The 14,926-nt window shown below is 51.4% G+C and overlaps 1 protein-coding gene across 2 annotated transcripts in view; it reads left to right on the top strand.

The window, feature by feature from the left end:
- The first annotated feature begins 5,996 nt into the window (after positions 1–5,996).
- The window catches only part of ADORA1 (adenosine A1 receptor), a 34,334-nt gene continuing 25,404 nt past the window's right edge, over positions 5,997–14,926 (top strand). Inside the window, exons 1-3 of one of the 2 annotated variants that reach the window (XM_003792259.3) lie at positions 5,997–6,218; positions 6,561–6,727; positions 7,051–7,448. In XM_003792259.3, the coding sequence (XP_003792307.1) occupies positions 7,108–7,448 (341 nt within the window). In that variant the 5' untranslated portion in view covers positions 5,997–6,218; positions 6,561–6,727; positions 7,051–7,107. The remainder of the gene's footprint in view (positions 6,219–6,560; positions 6,728–7,050; positions 7,449–14,926) is intronic. The other variant, XM_003792258.3, reaches the window with a different exon arrangement.

Here is a 14,926-nt window from a genome sequence, read left to right as displayed (position 1 = left end):
GTCTCTGCTCCCTTCTTGACACCAAATTCAACCATTTCCCCCTTAGACCTTTCATGCTGCCCTTCAGCCCTGAACCACTCAGCAACCCTTCACCTCTTAGTCTGCTCCTCCCGTCTGGCTGCTCCTCCCCTCTGGCTGCTCTCTCTCCCTCTTACTGTGGGCACAGCCCAGCTTCTCCCCAACTTATCTTCTGCGTCCTTTCCCTGAGTGATCTCACCTCTCTCAGGGTCTGAGATCTCCGTTGAGATGACCCAGCTCCAGTTATGATCACTCACTGCCCATTTCCAGCGCCTACTGCCCCTCCTAGGGGCATCCCACCCATCCTGTCTACGAGTGGACTTTATATCTTGCCCCTCTCCCTCACCCCAATGGCTTCCCCTTCATCATATCTCCCTTCTAGCCATCTGTATCCTCAGAACCCCGGTTGAATCCAGAATCCAGTTTTGCCTCCCCAGCCCCTGTCCCCCACCGTACTTGACTGGCTGATAAGTCCAGGGGTCCTCCTAAACAACATTACTCTCATACATCCTCCTCTCTGTTCCCGTGGCTTCCCCTTAGGTTTAGATTTTATCATCTCTGACCAAGCCTGCTCCCGCCTGTGATAGGTCCCCCTGCTCTCACCCTGTCCTCCAGCCCATTCTGCACTCTGTTACAGACGATCTTCCTAAACCATCGTTCAGATCCGTCAGAAAATCCTCACAAATCCTCAAAGGCTTCCCATTACCTATATAGTAGACTCTGATGTTTATCTAGCGATTTACAAGCTAAAAAGCAATTTTAAGTAAGTAAAAGAGGTAATATTATTTCTCCTTTATGGATAAGATGATGGAGCATGGGAGATGTGGTAAGTGCTACGGGGTGAAGCTGGGACTGGCCTGAAGCCTGATGGTTTTAACAGGGTGCATTGGCCACTACAGTCCTCTCAACTTCTCGGGGTGGGGGGGGGGCTCCAGCAAGGTGGCCCCTAGCTGTCTCTCTGCTGCCCAGCCAGAGGCCAGTGTCCAGCCAGGTCCTTGTCCTGCCTAGAACATGCCGAGCAGTTTCCCATGTCCTTGCTCAGTCTGTTTGTTCTTTCATCTGCACACAAAACCCTCCTCCATGCCACTGCCCTTCTCCACAGAACAGAGCGTCCTATGCCTCCTCCAAGGAGCAGGATATGTGTTACTTCCACCAGAAACCTTCCCAGCCCGGCTTGGGCAGGGTGCTCGTCTCCTTTGTCTATGACTCCTGGAACATACCACCTCAAACTCTAGCTAATTCTGAGCTCGGCTTGACCCCAGCCTTGCCTCCAGCCCCCATGTCTGGAGCTCTTAGAGGGTATCTTAATAGTAGTTCTTCACTCAATACCAAGTAGATGAATGAACAATGGGGCTGCTCCATTCTCCTCCTCTAGGGAGCCTTCTCAGATCAAATGGCTCAGGCATTCCAATCCGACCCAAGCCTTACATGCTCCTTCAGAGCAGCACACATCGCTGCTATGTCACGCCTAGGACAACCTGAGTCCAGTCTCAGCTCTGTCCCATGGCTTCCTTTAACCTCTCAGACTCGGCTTCTTCATCTGTGATTAGGAATTAATAACACCTGCTTTGTTACTGCCCAGCTGTGTGGTGAGCAGTAAATGAGATGCCATCTGTGAGAATTTCTTCATAAACACTGAACTGCTGGGCACCTGTGAGGGGCCTTTATTATTATATAAATGTGTGTCTACCTGCAGCTAGCTGGTTTCCTAGGTATGTTTGCAGCCCCTGCCTTCCTCCCCTGAGAGATGGGAAGGGTATAAAAGCTAAGAACCCCGGTTTTATCGAGCTCTGAGTTTAAAGGGCTGGTGTCTGAGGGATTCCCTGAGGGCCTGGTAAGACCAGAGCTCAGAGTTTTGCTCATTTTTAGGACCCTTCTCAGGGTCAGGCTTTGTCCCTGATTCCTGAGTGGGTTTGGACAACCTTATTCCTTCTGTGGGTCTCAGTTTCCTTATCTGGAGCAGCTAAGTTGAAGCTCAGATTTTCATTTTTATTTTTTTAAGCCACAGAGCTAATAGAATCTTATGTTCAAAGAAAGTCTTATGCCAGACATTTATGTATGAAATAAATATATGAAATCAGGTGGTCTCTGAGGCCCAAGACTTGACCCTCTTCCCAGACTCAGAGGCCCTGATGTTTATCTGCAGAGCCCTGAGGGCCTTCAATACATAAAGATCCCCCGGTTAGAGGCTGTCTTCCCAGCTCTGGCATTAGATTTTTATCATCCCTACTGAAGTTCATTTAGAAGGAGCACATATTGTGAAGGTAGAAAAGACTGAGGCTACACACCAGAGGCATGTCCTGGTCCTCATAGGAGAGGCTATGTATCGGGATCATTTTTGCCTTATGAGTTCCTACCTGACTGTGAACACTTTCTGGAGACTGCAGCGGAAACTATGGCTTCCTTATGCCTATATCCTCAGTCCTCAGCCCACTGTCTAATACGGAAAAGGTGCTTAATAAATGTGGGCTAAAATAAATAAATGAAGAATGAATGAATGAATGAATGATGATGAGGCTAAGAAAGACTTGAAAGCAACAACCTTGCTTTAGGTTTTAAGAACAGTTCCATGCAGTGTGGAAGAACTCGGACTAAATGGCTCTGACCTCTCCCATGCCTCCTGCTCTCCTCACAAACATACAGGGGAACTTGCAGCCCGTGCTCTTTCTGCAGGCCCCTTATTTCCCCATAGGAAGCCTGACCTGAGGGAAGGGAGTCAGACAGACCTTGATGGTAGTGGAAAAGAGAGGAAGGGAACTTCCAGGAAGTCACTGCAGGGGCAGACAGGGCATGGTAATGAGCCCCTTGTGGGAAGGGCCAGGGGCTACCCAGTCATCCAGAAATCTTTTTGTTCCGAGTGCCTGTCCTTACCCAACAATTCTGCTCTGTGTACATCCACTGCCCAGAGTAATGCTGAAAAAATGAGACAGGGACCAAAATATCCTCCTGCCTGCTGGAAAGGGACAGAGGAAAATTCCAAAACCTCATCCATCCCTAACCCACCACAGGGGCTGAGCCAAGCAAGCCTTGACACCTCCCTCTAGCCCTTGCCTTCCTTGGCTCCCAAGGGTGTACAGGGATGATAACTTCAGCCTTCTCGGGCAGCTCTTCCTCATCTGGGATTCTAGTCCAGTTCGGAGAGCTCCAGAAGGAGAAGATGCAGGGCTGCTCTGCAGGGTTGCCCCCAAGATAAGCTTCCACTTCAGGCCTCCCCTTCCCTATTCACCCCTGCCCACAGTGCAGAGGCTGCAGGGTCAGGGCCTTTGAAGGGACAGAAGTAGGACCAAGAGGTAAAGAGGGAGTGGGAGTGAGGAGCAGGCCCTGGAGATCTTTTATATTTACTATGGCTTTATCCTGATCCCAGAGTCACATGCAAAATAGAAGCTTTGCAGTGGACACTGTTGAGGGCATCTCAACCTGGTACCAGTGGATACTTTTAGTGTCCCTGGCTATACAGAGCAGATTTCCTAATTTTGCCTGTTCTGCCTATACCCTCCCACATTGTCCTCTCTCCACCACAGACCTCTGATTTCCCCTCTCTCTCTTCTTCCCTCCACCACAAACTTCCTTTCTCTCAGCCCTGATATCTGCCTCACGGGACGGGGGGGGGGGGGGGGGGGGGTGCTGGGACTTAGAAGATTTCTAGGTGGAAAGACAGCTCTGTGGTCTCCATTCCAATCTGTCTCTCTCCCTTGGGGTCGATTTACTGGCTGCTGGAGTGGGAAAGACAATAGACATCACTTGACAGCTGAGTAAACTGAGGCTAGGAGAGGAAAAGTCACCTGCCTGAGACCACAAAGCCTGTGAGAGGCAGAGTAAGGCCAAGAAGTCAGCTTTCAGCTCTCTGACACTCAGTAAAGTGCTCTTTTCACCATACCAAATGGTCTTGCTGCCCAGGCGAGCTCAGCATTGACCCGTCCCCAACTCTTGCCCCCCTGGTTACAGGACTCCAAAGAGCAGCTCTCTGAGATAGACCCTGCCACAGCCAGATTAGACAGGTGTATTTTGTTCTCAAATACACCTGTCTAATCCCTCAGGAGGCCTGGTCTAAGAACAGGAAAGGGTGGAAGGAGGGAGGAGAGGAGGGAAGGTTTTGGCTCATTTTGTCCAGAACTGAGGAACAAATTACCTACAGATATTATGCAAAGGCACATAGTAATTATTCAATCCGTAGTAAGAAGAATGGGGGAGGGGGCTCAGGCAGCCTCCAGAGCCGAAGATGCTGCTAAGGGTTAGGGAGGGTGACCCACCCCCTGCCCCAACCTGATCATGCCTGGGTCTTTGCAGGTTTCCCTGACAACTAGGTGAGCGGCAATTGGAAAGCTGAGAAGAAGCCTTGAACCAAAATGGTTAAGTCAGGGGAATTGCTGAGGGGCAGGGGATGATGCAAAGATCTATATCTGAGTGGCACAGGGAGCAGGCAGGCTTGTTAAGTCAGTGGGAGAAGTGGAGTGAAAGGGGAGGAAGGGGTGTTTACACTTCCTAATCTCTGGTACTAGCCTCTAGGGAAGAATTGAAATTTTGTTGTCTGCTGCACGGATTCCTTGTTCTCCCTGAAGGTAGAAATTGAAGTTTTCTTTTCCCACTTTGGGTTTCCTGCTCCCCTGTGGAGGACTCAACCGTCCTTATCCTCTCCACCCAGCTACCCCATCTCCCACTGTGATTCAGTGCAGACCCCCAGCAGAAGTGTCCTCCTTGGCATGTTGAGCTCCAACAAAGGGGCAGTGCCCCTAGAGGCCGAATTCTGGCTAGGTGGCATTGGGGTCCCCCACTCTGACTCTCTCTTGCTCTCCCAGGGCCCTTTCCCAATTGATACCTATAGACAAGAATTTTTCAGTTTGGGATCTCTGCAAGGCCCCATTCTTTCCAGGGTCTGCCCTGCCGGTCATCAGTCCATACTAGTGGGCTACCTAAACCAAAATTGCCAGGAGGCACCAAGAGAGGGCTGTGGGCACTCAGGAGAGAGTCAGGAGCCTGGGTTTCTTACTCTGGTCCTGTTAGAATCTGCCTTGTGACCTCTTAGAAGTCCTATCCTTCCTCCAGTCTGCTTTCTTTCTTTCTTTCTTTCTTTTTTTTTTTTTTTGAGACAGCGCCTCAAGCTATCCCCCTGGGTAGAGTGCTGTGGCTTCACAGCTCACAGCAACCTCTGACTCCTGGGCTCAAGGCTCAAGCGAGTCTCCTGCCTCAGCCTCCCAAGTAGCTGGGACCACAGGCGCCCACCACAACACTCGGCTATTTTTTGGTTGCAGCCGTCATTGTTGTTTAGCGGCCCGGGCTGGATTCGAACCTGCCACCTTAGGTGTATGTGGCTGGCGCCTTAGCCACTTGAGCCACAGGCGCCGCGCCCAGTCTGCTTTCTTATCTGTAACGCGTGGGGCTTGGACCAGACATCTTACAGCATAGGACCGTGCTCGGAAGAGGACAGGGAGGAAGAAAGGGAGCACAGAGTCAGAAGTGATCTTGGGAAGCTGGATCACTTCCCCCAGCCTCAGCATCCTCATCTGCAAAATGGAAATTACTAATAGACTAAAAGGCAGTTCTGAAAGATGGATGAGAAAGAATGTAATGACTCAGGACAGACTCTGCAAAGTAATGCGCCGCCGAGACTATGCTGGGACTGGTTTCACGGAGCCAGCAGGGCTTCAGGGTTGGGGAAGGAGGCAGGGCTACCATCTCCCCGCCGTGGGAGGTCTGAGAGTGGGCATTCTGGAGCACTGCAGGGGAGACGCTGCGCTGTCACGGTGAGGGGTCGCTGGAGACCAGACCAGACTCCGGGGCATCCCGCATTTTGAATGGGAGGTGGCACCTCTGTCCGGGCCCGAGGCTGGGTGCACACACCAGATCCTTCTAAAAAGCTCACATTTTTCCAGCTTTCCTCACCCGGTATCACTTCCTTTGTTTAGAGGAGGGGGTGGGGAGATGGAGGATGAGGAGGGAGGGGCCCGCGGGTGCCGCCGCCGCCCCCGCCCCCTCCCGGTGTGCGGAGCCGGATTGTCACTCAGCTCCCGCGCCGGGGGCGACGGAGGCGCCGGCGCCCCATCCTAGTCCCAATCACCTACCACCCCACTGGACCTAATAGGCTGACCTGGGGTTCTCCAGGCATCCCCCGAGAGAAAAGCTGCTGAAGGCGTCGAGGTGTGAGGGCACTGGGACAGAACAGCTCAGGTGGCTGGGAGCTCTGCCAGCTTTGGCGACCTTGGGTAAGTCTGAGCCTCGGTTCGCCCTTGGGGATCCCCAGTGTGGGTGCAGGAGATTGCTGAAAGAAGCCACTGGAATGCCCCCTTGCAGGCGACCACTAAGGGTTCCGACAGAGGTGGAGCGAGACCGCTAAAGGGCCAGGCGTAAGCAGCATCTCCAATGGGTGGGCGCAGGGCAGGTGTGCGCGCACTCTGAGGATTCCGGAGCCTGCGCCCTGGCCTGTTCCTGGACTCAGTCCCCCAGTCCCACGTCTGCCACACCAGTCCCAGGTGAGGAACAGGGGCGCTACCTCTTTAAAAGCGGCCGGGGCTGAGCCTCTGTCGCACCATGTGATTGCTTGAAAGGCCGGGCTGGTTGCCCTGCGGCGGGAGCCTGGAGGACTATGAGCTGCTGCTCAGTGTTCAGAGCCCAGCCCAGCCCGGCCGGCGCGGCCCCGGGGCTCTGGGCGGCACCAGGTCCTGGGAAGTTTGGGCACTGGCTCTAGAACCCCTGCCAGCCAGTGGGCAGGATGGTGAGCTCCCTGTGTCCTGTTCTGTGGGCGGGGGTGGGCAGAGGCCAGCATGGGAGACCCCTGTGTTGTGTGCGTGTGTGCTGGGAGCTGCCTCACACCTGATAAAAAAGCCAGTGGAGGAGTGAGTGCTGCTATTTTAAGTTGCTGAATGGAACCTCTGGGGATTTGAAGGGGAGGGGACAAAGATTAGGCAGGGCAAGGGCCAGGGACCCCTGCCAGCCTGCGCAGGCGCTGGATATGCCAAGTGGGGCACATCTCCATAGGGCAGCGGGAGTTCCAGCCTCCCAGGCAGGCCTCCCCACCCCAGGCTTTCGTGACCACAGGTCCCTGCCTTGCGCCCCTTGGTGCCTGCCTGCTGATGTGCCCAGCCTGTGTCCACCATGCCGCCCTCCATCTCGGCCTTTCAGGCCGCCTACATCAGCATCGAGGTGCTCATTGCCCTGGTCTCTGTGCCTGGGAACGTGCTGGTGATCTGGGCGGTGAAGGTGAACCAGGCACTGCGGGATGCCACCTTCTGCTTCATTGTGTCGCTGGCGGTGGCTGATGTGGCAGTGGGTGCCCTGGTCATCCCACTTGCGATCCTCATCAACATTGGGCCACAGACCTACTTCCACACCTGCCTCATGGTCGCCTGCCCAGTCCTCATCCTCACCCAGAGCTCCATCCTGGCCCTGCTGGCTATTGCTGTGGACCGATACCTTCGTGTCAAGATTCCTCTCCGGTGAGTCCAACAGCAGCCAAAGCTACTCTCAGCACCCTACACTGGCTGGCTTGAAGGCCATTTAGAAAGGATATAAGTAGAGCGTAAGACCCCAGTTAAGCCAGGGATCATCTGGGCCATTATGTCCCAGTTCTCCCTCTACCTTCCTGTGGTCTGCTCTATAGTACAGAGAAGCAGGAGATGGTTGGATGGCTGGAGTGACATGAACCTGGTGGTGCCCTGGACCCTAGAGTTGAAGCTTCTATAGCCAGGGAATCCCAGGCTGTCTGTCAGGCCTAGGGCAGAGGTGGGGGTTTGTAGGGGCCACCAAGATGGGGGTCACAGTGAGTGCGGTGTGGGAATGAGCTGAGCTCCACCAGTCCCAGAGAACAGGAAAGGTCAGAGCAGAGAGCTGGGGCAGGAGTATAGACATACTGAGAGGGTGGCACACTGGGGCCAGGAGGGCTGCTTCGCCAACCAGCCCCACACAGCTTCCTGAAGGCTCTCTTTAGCTCTCTTCTTCTCTAGGTATCTCTGTGCCAGCAGCTGCACCTTCTGGGGTTGTCCTGCTGAACCAAATGGTCTGATTACTTCTGCCCAACTCCCACTTCTGGGATCTCTGTTGCAGACAGAAGGAGGGAGAAATGCTGCTGTCTGCTCTTAACATTCCTGTTCTGTTGCAAACCCATGTGTGTGTTTGCCATTCACAGTAGAGGTGCTTATGCTACTTCCAGGCAGCTCGGGGGTGGGTGTCCTGGTGGTGCGGTCCTCAGTGTGGGTGTCCAGTCCACATTGGGGCTCCCTGCCCAGACCTGCCAGGCCACAATCTCATCACCAGGCAGTGCCTGGGCTACCAAGTGCCATTGAGTGCCTGGGCACACTGCCAGAGACTGACCCTGCTGGGACACTTTTGTGAGGCGTGCTTGCCCCCTATTTGAATTCTTGTCACCAGTAGATTGCTTTTCTACTAGGGAGCTCTGGATGTCTCTGGCACCTGCCATCTTCAGTGGTAGCTTTCCTGTCTCAGATGTTGGGCCTCTGGCTTCACTGGGCCCCTTGCCCGGCAGGCCTAGGCACCCATGTGTCTCCCTTTGTGTTATATTTGTGCACGTTTAACTTTCTAAAGACTTCTTTTCATGCACTTTTTTTCCCTGTTGTTATTGTGACCCTGTAAGGGAGGTGAAGCAGGAGCCAGTAAGGGGAAACTAAGATTCAGAGGGTCTCTTGAAGCTGCTTGGGAAACCTTGATCCAAAGCCTTGATCCAACCATCTGCTTTCCTTTCTAATTTCCCTATTCCCAGCACCTTGATGCTTGTCACTCTGCCCTGTTTACTTCTCTCACAACCTCCAGGTTTCCCAGGGAAAGTAGGGTAAAGAAGGGAATGCAGCCAGAAAGCCATGAGCTCAGCCCCTGAGGGGCCTGCATGCTGCCTTTAGTCCGGGTTGTTGCTGGGCTGCACAGATAAGGCTCGTCTCAACCCATTAGAAGAACTGGGTCTTTGAGCCTGACCATTGTGACAAAGTTGGCTGTTGCCACATTCGGAAACTCACAGATGTGCAGGTGTAGGAAGGCTGCTCCAGAAATTCTGTCTGCTGAGTGGGTGCCAAGGCGAGCCAAGGCCCCATCGTGCTGTGACAGAGGTGGTGACCATAGAGGGTACCCTGCTTGCTCTGTGGGAGTGGGCTGGGGTTGGCTGCTCTGTCGTAACCAGTCTGCCTGTCAGTCTCTAGGAGGCAGCTAGTGTTACCTCGGAACTGGGGTCTTGAGGAGCTGTCCCCTGAGGACCCAGGTAGGGCCTATACAGAGGCTCCTGGGTTCAAATCCTTGCTTTGAATTTCTAGCTGTGTGATCTGGGGAAAGTTACTTATTTAACCTTGTTAAACTTTAATTTCCTCACTATAAAAGGGAACAATAAGTACTAGTATCTACTTCCAACTGGAAGAACACAATGAACTTATACACACAAAGTGCTTATTTGTGCCTAACATCATATATACAAGCTGTAAATAGCAGGTCTTTGTAGTTTTATTATTATTATTAATGTATTCCTTCAAGTGGCCAGGATAGGTAAGCCCTTCCCTGCCTCCCCACGCTTGTGCTCTTCCATGGCAATACACACACACAGACACACACACACACACACACACACACACACACTACATTTCCCAAGAAGTGTCAAAATACTGCTAAGTTATGTCTCCATGTATTTTTTTCTCCTCTGGTGGATTGTTGATGCCTCAGGGGCAGTGACCTGGGCAGTGACCACATCTTGTCTGTTTCTGCAAATTCTCCAGAATGCCCAGCTCATGTCTGGCACATTGCAGATACTCAGTAAATGCTGATTAAATTGGCCAACTTTTTAGAGCATGCACAGTTAAACCTCAAGCAGGCCTCCCAGAAGTTTAACCTCTAATCTTCTTGCTGTGGATTAGGTTTGCCCACTTCTACCTCATTGTGCCGACTGTAGCTGCACCCACCTTCAGAGCCACTAGCAGTAGTGCTGGGCAGTGTCCTGCCTCATGAAGAGGACCCTCTCTCCTGAGTTAGGGAAGGGCTGCTGGGGCCTAGCTCCTCAAGCACAGACCCTGGCTGTGGTATTGGGACCCCCGAGGCCTTGTCTGTCACTGCCCAGGCCCTCTGCAGGAAAACTGCATGCTCTGCTCCCCTCTGGGCAGCTGGAATCAGAAGGCGGCTGTCTGTCAGAGGTCTTAGCCAGAGGTCCCTGTATGGCTTGCTGCCCTGACACCAGTCAAAGGTAGACATGACCCTGGGTACCAGGGAGTGGTACTGAGAGAGCATGGGTGATGAGGTGTGTCTGGGGCATCTGGATCCAGAAGTCAGCTGACCCCTCACTGAGTGAGGCATAGTTTGGTCAGTCAACCACAAAATTTTGTCTTTCCTCTTAGCAAAAAGCCAAGAGAGAAAACAGATTCACATCATATAGTGTGATCCAGTTATAAATTCTTTTAAAAAGCTCAAATTATTGATTCATCAATAACCTGTGGTCATTTACATGTAGTTTGCATGTTATTTGCATAGTACCTCCACATACTTGATAATTGATACCCCATTCCCTTCAGCTCCTAGTTCTAGGGAATCTCCATCATTTGTCCTCCTACCCCTTCACTCAGGGCTTTCTTGATGGCACTCTCTGGCAATTTGGTGTCTACTGGAGGGGGCTAGTTGCAGAGAAGAGGGCTAACAAGGACTTCCTGACTGAAGCCCTTGTGGGGAAGAGACCCTAGCAAGGGGGCTGTCTGCGGCAGATGGGTCAAAGTGGAGTGAAGAGGCAGTGGGAATTTGTCAGCCAGACAGACCTGAGTTGGAACCTTGCTGTGTTACTAACTAGCTCTGCAACCTTAGACAAGTTTTTCATCCTCTCTGAGCCTTTGCTTCCTGCTATCTGTTAAACAAAGGGGTTGGATTTGGGGTCTCTGAGGTTCCTTTTGGCTCCACCTCCCTGTCTTTCTTCCCTATCCTGACTCCTGCCAGCGCAGTGTTGGATCCTGGGTGGGTTTTGTTGCATTGAATTTTTTTTAGCTCTTGGTGAGTGTCTGTATTACTCAGTGCTATGTTTTATGCCCCCTCCCCACCCCTATTTCATGTTCATAGACTCTCACTAGTAGAGATGATTGTTTTTCCCATTCTATAGACAATTCTTTAGATAAACTTTAATCTGAGGCTTAGGGAGGTTTCAGTAACTTGCCTAAGCAGCTTGTCAGGAGCAGAGGCAGGATTTGAATATAGGCCTAATAAATGCCTTTAACCAGTAAACTCATGTGCGTCTTGCGTCAGCCAAAGATGCTGTATGATTTCTGGAGGAGTTTCCTCAAAGCTGTCGGTGGGGTGATTTTTCTCCTCTGGTCTTTGCCAATGGCCTGTGCTCAGCCCACATACAACATCTTGTCCTCCCTCCTCACCTTCACTCCAATGGGCAGTTGAGCTCCTGGCAGTCCTGCCTCTGTCCACAGCTGGAAGGCTGCCCAACTGGGCTGCTGACCAGGGGAAGCAAGCAGGGATCAGGGGAGGCCTGGCATGCTCGGCCATAGCTTGGGCAGGAAAAGAAATCTGGTAGACTAGAGCATGTTAGTTTGGGGGTCTCAATTTAGCTCACCCACTCTGGCTGGCCTGGCCTTCTCATGACAACTAAATTGCCTCATGTGCCCTGACACAAGTCAAAGGTAGATGTGACCCTGGGTACCAGGGAGTCATACTGAGTGAGCATTGGTGGTGAGGGATGACTGGGACATCTGGATACAGGAGTCGGCTGACTATGGGTCACACCCTAGCAGGTGACCATCTGTGGCCTCTGAGTTCCAAAACAGTTGCTCTCAGGTTGTGCCATCTGCTTACAAGACAGGTAGGTCATCTCCAGACCCTCTGTCTAAGGATGGATGAGTCCTAGGACCAGCAGGGATGTCTAGCCTTTTTTCTTTTTTTCCCTTAGGTTGGAAGAATAAGAGTAAACACACAAACAGTAAATACACACATGTAAGCTAATGAGGGAAAAAAGGTCTGTGCATAGTTTTTGCATTATCTGACACCGTAGATAAGCAAAATAGTCCTCAAATAATCTGTGTGCAGCCCGCAGGCCATAGGTTGGGCACCCTGGTAGGGTGTCTGAGAAGGAAGAGGAGTTGGAGGAAGCCCGAAGCCCAACCTCTTACACTTGTACACTGAGGAGGAAACTGAGGCCTGGGGAGCTTAAGCAAGCTGGGGTTCTTTCCTCCTCCCCGTCTTGCTTGTCTGCCTCTGATGTAAAGGGCTAGAGAAGAAGAACTCTTAGCAATCATCTGCTCCTCAAGAAACTGAAAGGAAAAACGCAAATCAGTGGCAGCCTCAGAGGGGGAGTGTGATGCAGTGAAATCACTTTGTGGTTGAAAAAATAATTTCTCTGAATGGAGGATAGCCTTCAGGTAGGTCATGATAAGAGAAGGGTGCTGTGCCAGGGGGACAGGGACTTTAGTTGAAGAAGCACCAGGATTCAGTTTCAAGTGCTAAGGCTTCCCCCAGCTGGTATTGGGATGGCTTCCTAGAAGCCACTAAGTGCTTGAGGAGCAGCCCGCTGAGATGTCAGTGCCGCTTGGAGTCAGGAGAATGCCAGGGTACCTTCTGGAGAACCCTGCAACCCAGGAGTCCTAGGGTAGAACTGTAGGGGCCCCACCTGGCCTTTCGATGTTTATTTCTGAGTGTTATACAATCCACGTAGATTGGGAAAAACTGGGAAAGAATAAAGACGATAAAATCCCCAGTAACTCCACCACCTACAGAGAACTACAGTTAACATTTTAGTGTTCCAGAAAATTTTTCCACTCATGCACACACATATATAGTTATATTATTTTTATATATTGAGAACATCTATCTATATACATGGTTTTATATCCCATTTTATTCACTTAACATTACATTATGAGCATGTCCCTACGTCAAACTAAAACTATTTTGTAAGGATTTTTATGATGGTATAATATTGGATTGTATTATGACTCATCTAGCCTCAGCTAAAACAGCCCCTCCTTGGGGAGGCTTTCCCTGGTCCCCTCCCCATCTGGATTAGGGTTAGTTTCCTCTGTTAGGGACTTAAGTTGGATCTACTTCTCCTCCACGTCTGTCCCTCATGCCTAGGTAGTTTCCTATTCAATGTCTCTCTTTCTAGACTTGGTAAATGCTTAGAGGGCAGGACCACATCTACTTACATACCCATGCAACCCCTTACCCCTGTGCCTGGTGCAAAGTAGATGTGCTGTAAACATTTTTGAATCAATGAATATTTAGATATCATGCTTAAGTATTCATTCCTGTATAGTTGGCTATATAGATTGTTACTGATTTTTTATTCTTATAAAAAACACTTTAATGATTTACATTGTTTGTAGGGTCAGAGCCAAGACTAGAACCCCTGGGTTGTGCTTCCTGGTATATAGCATAGCCTCTATCTGTAAGGATTTTCTTGTGAGGTTAAATATTTCCTCAGTCCCTTTATTCTAACTTCTAACTCCTTCCCCTATCCAGTTTCACCCACACTATGAATCTCCAGGGGGAAGTTTGGCCCACTTGCCCTTCTGGGCCAGGTAGGACAGGGCTATATGGGCCCCAGGTCTAGTTCTCATTATCTGGTCATTCAGGCCTGGACATCCTGTTTATTTGCCTCTGGGTGAGGAGAGCAGTCTGCAGGGTAGACAGCTTAGAGTGTGGTGCTTTCTGGTTGGCCTCATCTGGCAGGTGGGCACAGATGCACAGAGCTGAGAGAGAGGAGGCTGAGAGACATAGCTCCTCGGGCTGTATAAATCACTCCTTTAACCCCAGCCTTTTCAATTCAAGCCCCTGAAGAAGGTACCTGCTGCTCTAATACAAAGAAAAGGCTGGTCAGTGGGTGGGTGAGGGCAGAGGGAGAAGAAGGAGAGGCAGGTGATTGGGCCTTGGTATCCCTATCACATAGGAAATACTGGCTTGAAGGTGAACAGGGACATAGGGGCAGCTGGTAAGGGGCTCCCTGACCGTAAAGAAGAGGAGTTGGGGCTACCTTTATCTGTCTTGCTCCTTATCCTGACAGTTTATTTCCCAGCAGGATTACAGAGAATGAGGTTGGGCTGACATCATTACCTATTTCATAAACATGCGTCAGGTACCTGCTACGTGCCAGGCACTTTGCCAGGCTTGGGGACACAGAGATGAGCAGGCTGGTCTTGTCGCTACTCTGTCTGGGGGGTCTTGGTCATTCGCAAGATTATGAATTCCTACAGCTAAGGTGGCCAAGGAGAAACTCCCACCCCTCCTGTGGTGAGATTGGGGAGGGAAGGAGGTTGGCACTGACTCCTCACAGTGGCTGGCTGGGCAGCTGGATCCTACACTCATTCTCTGTGGCCCAGGTCATGTGTGAGAGGCCCTTCAGGACTGTCTTCCTGACACCCACTTCTAGAACTCTGCTGTTTGGGCGGGGAGGGTAGCTGGTCACCCTGGCTTGCCCCCAGACAGGGCTCTAATACATAGAGAGTATATTAGTGTATCCCCACTCTCACCACCAATGAGATAGGTCAGCTCATTTGTTCATTCATTCAATAAACACTGAGTGCCCCATACGAGCCAAGCTCTATTGGAGATACTTGGAATATATTCATTAACAAAGCAGAGATCCTCTTGGAGCCTGAATTCTAATGAATTGGAGGGCAGATGCTAAATAACAAACACAATACTGTGGGGGAAGGGGAGAGCAGAGAGAGAAAGAAGGATGGAGGGGTGGGGGAAAGGAAGAGCAGAAAGAGGGAAGGGGGGGTGGAGTCTTGGTGTGTGCCACACCTTTTGGGGGCAAGACACGATTGTAAGAGGGACTTTACCTAACAAATGCAGTCAGTGTAATATGGTTTCTGGCTCGGCGCCTGTGGCTCAACCGGCTAAGGCGCCAGCCACGTACACCAAAGGTGGCGGGTTCGAATCCCCAGCCCGGACCCGCCAAACAACAATGACGGCTGCAACCAAAAAAAATAGCCGGGCGTTG

Source organism: Otolemur garnettii, unplaced genomic scaffold (genome assembly GCF_000181295.1).
Source record: "Otolemur garnettii isolate 467f Iridium unplaced genomic scaffold, OtoGar3 scaffold00055, whole genome shotgun sequence".
NCBI lineage: Eukaryota > Metazoa > Chordata > Mammalia > Primates > Galagidae > Otolemur > Otolemur garnettii.
Note: the sequence above shows the minus strand (reverse complement) of the source record. Positions and strands in the feature narration are given on the sequence as shown.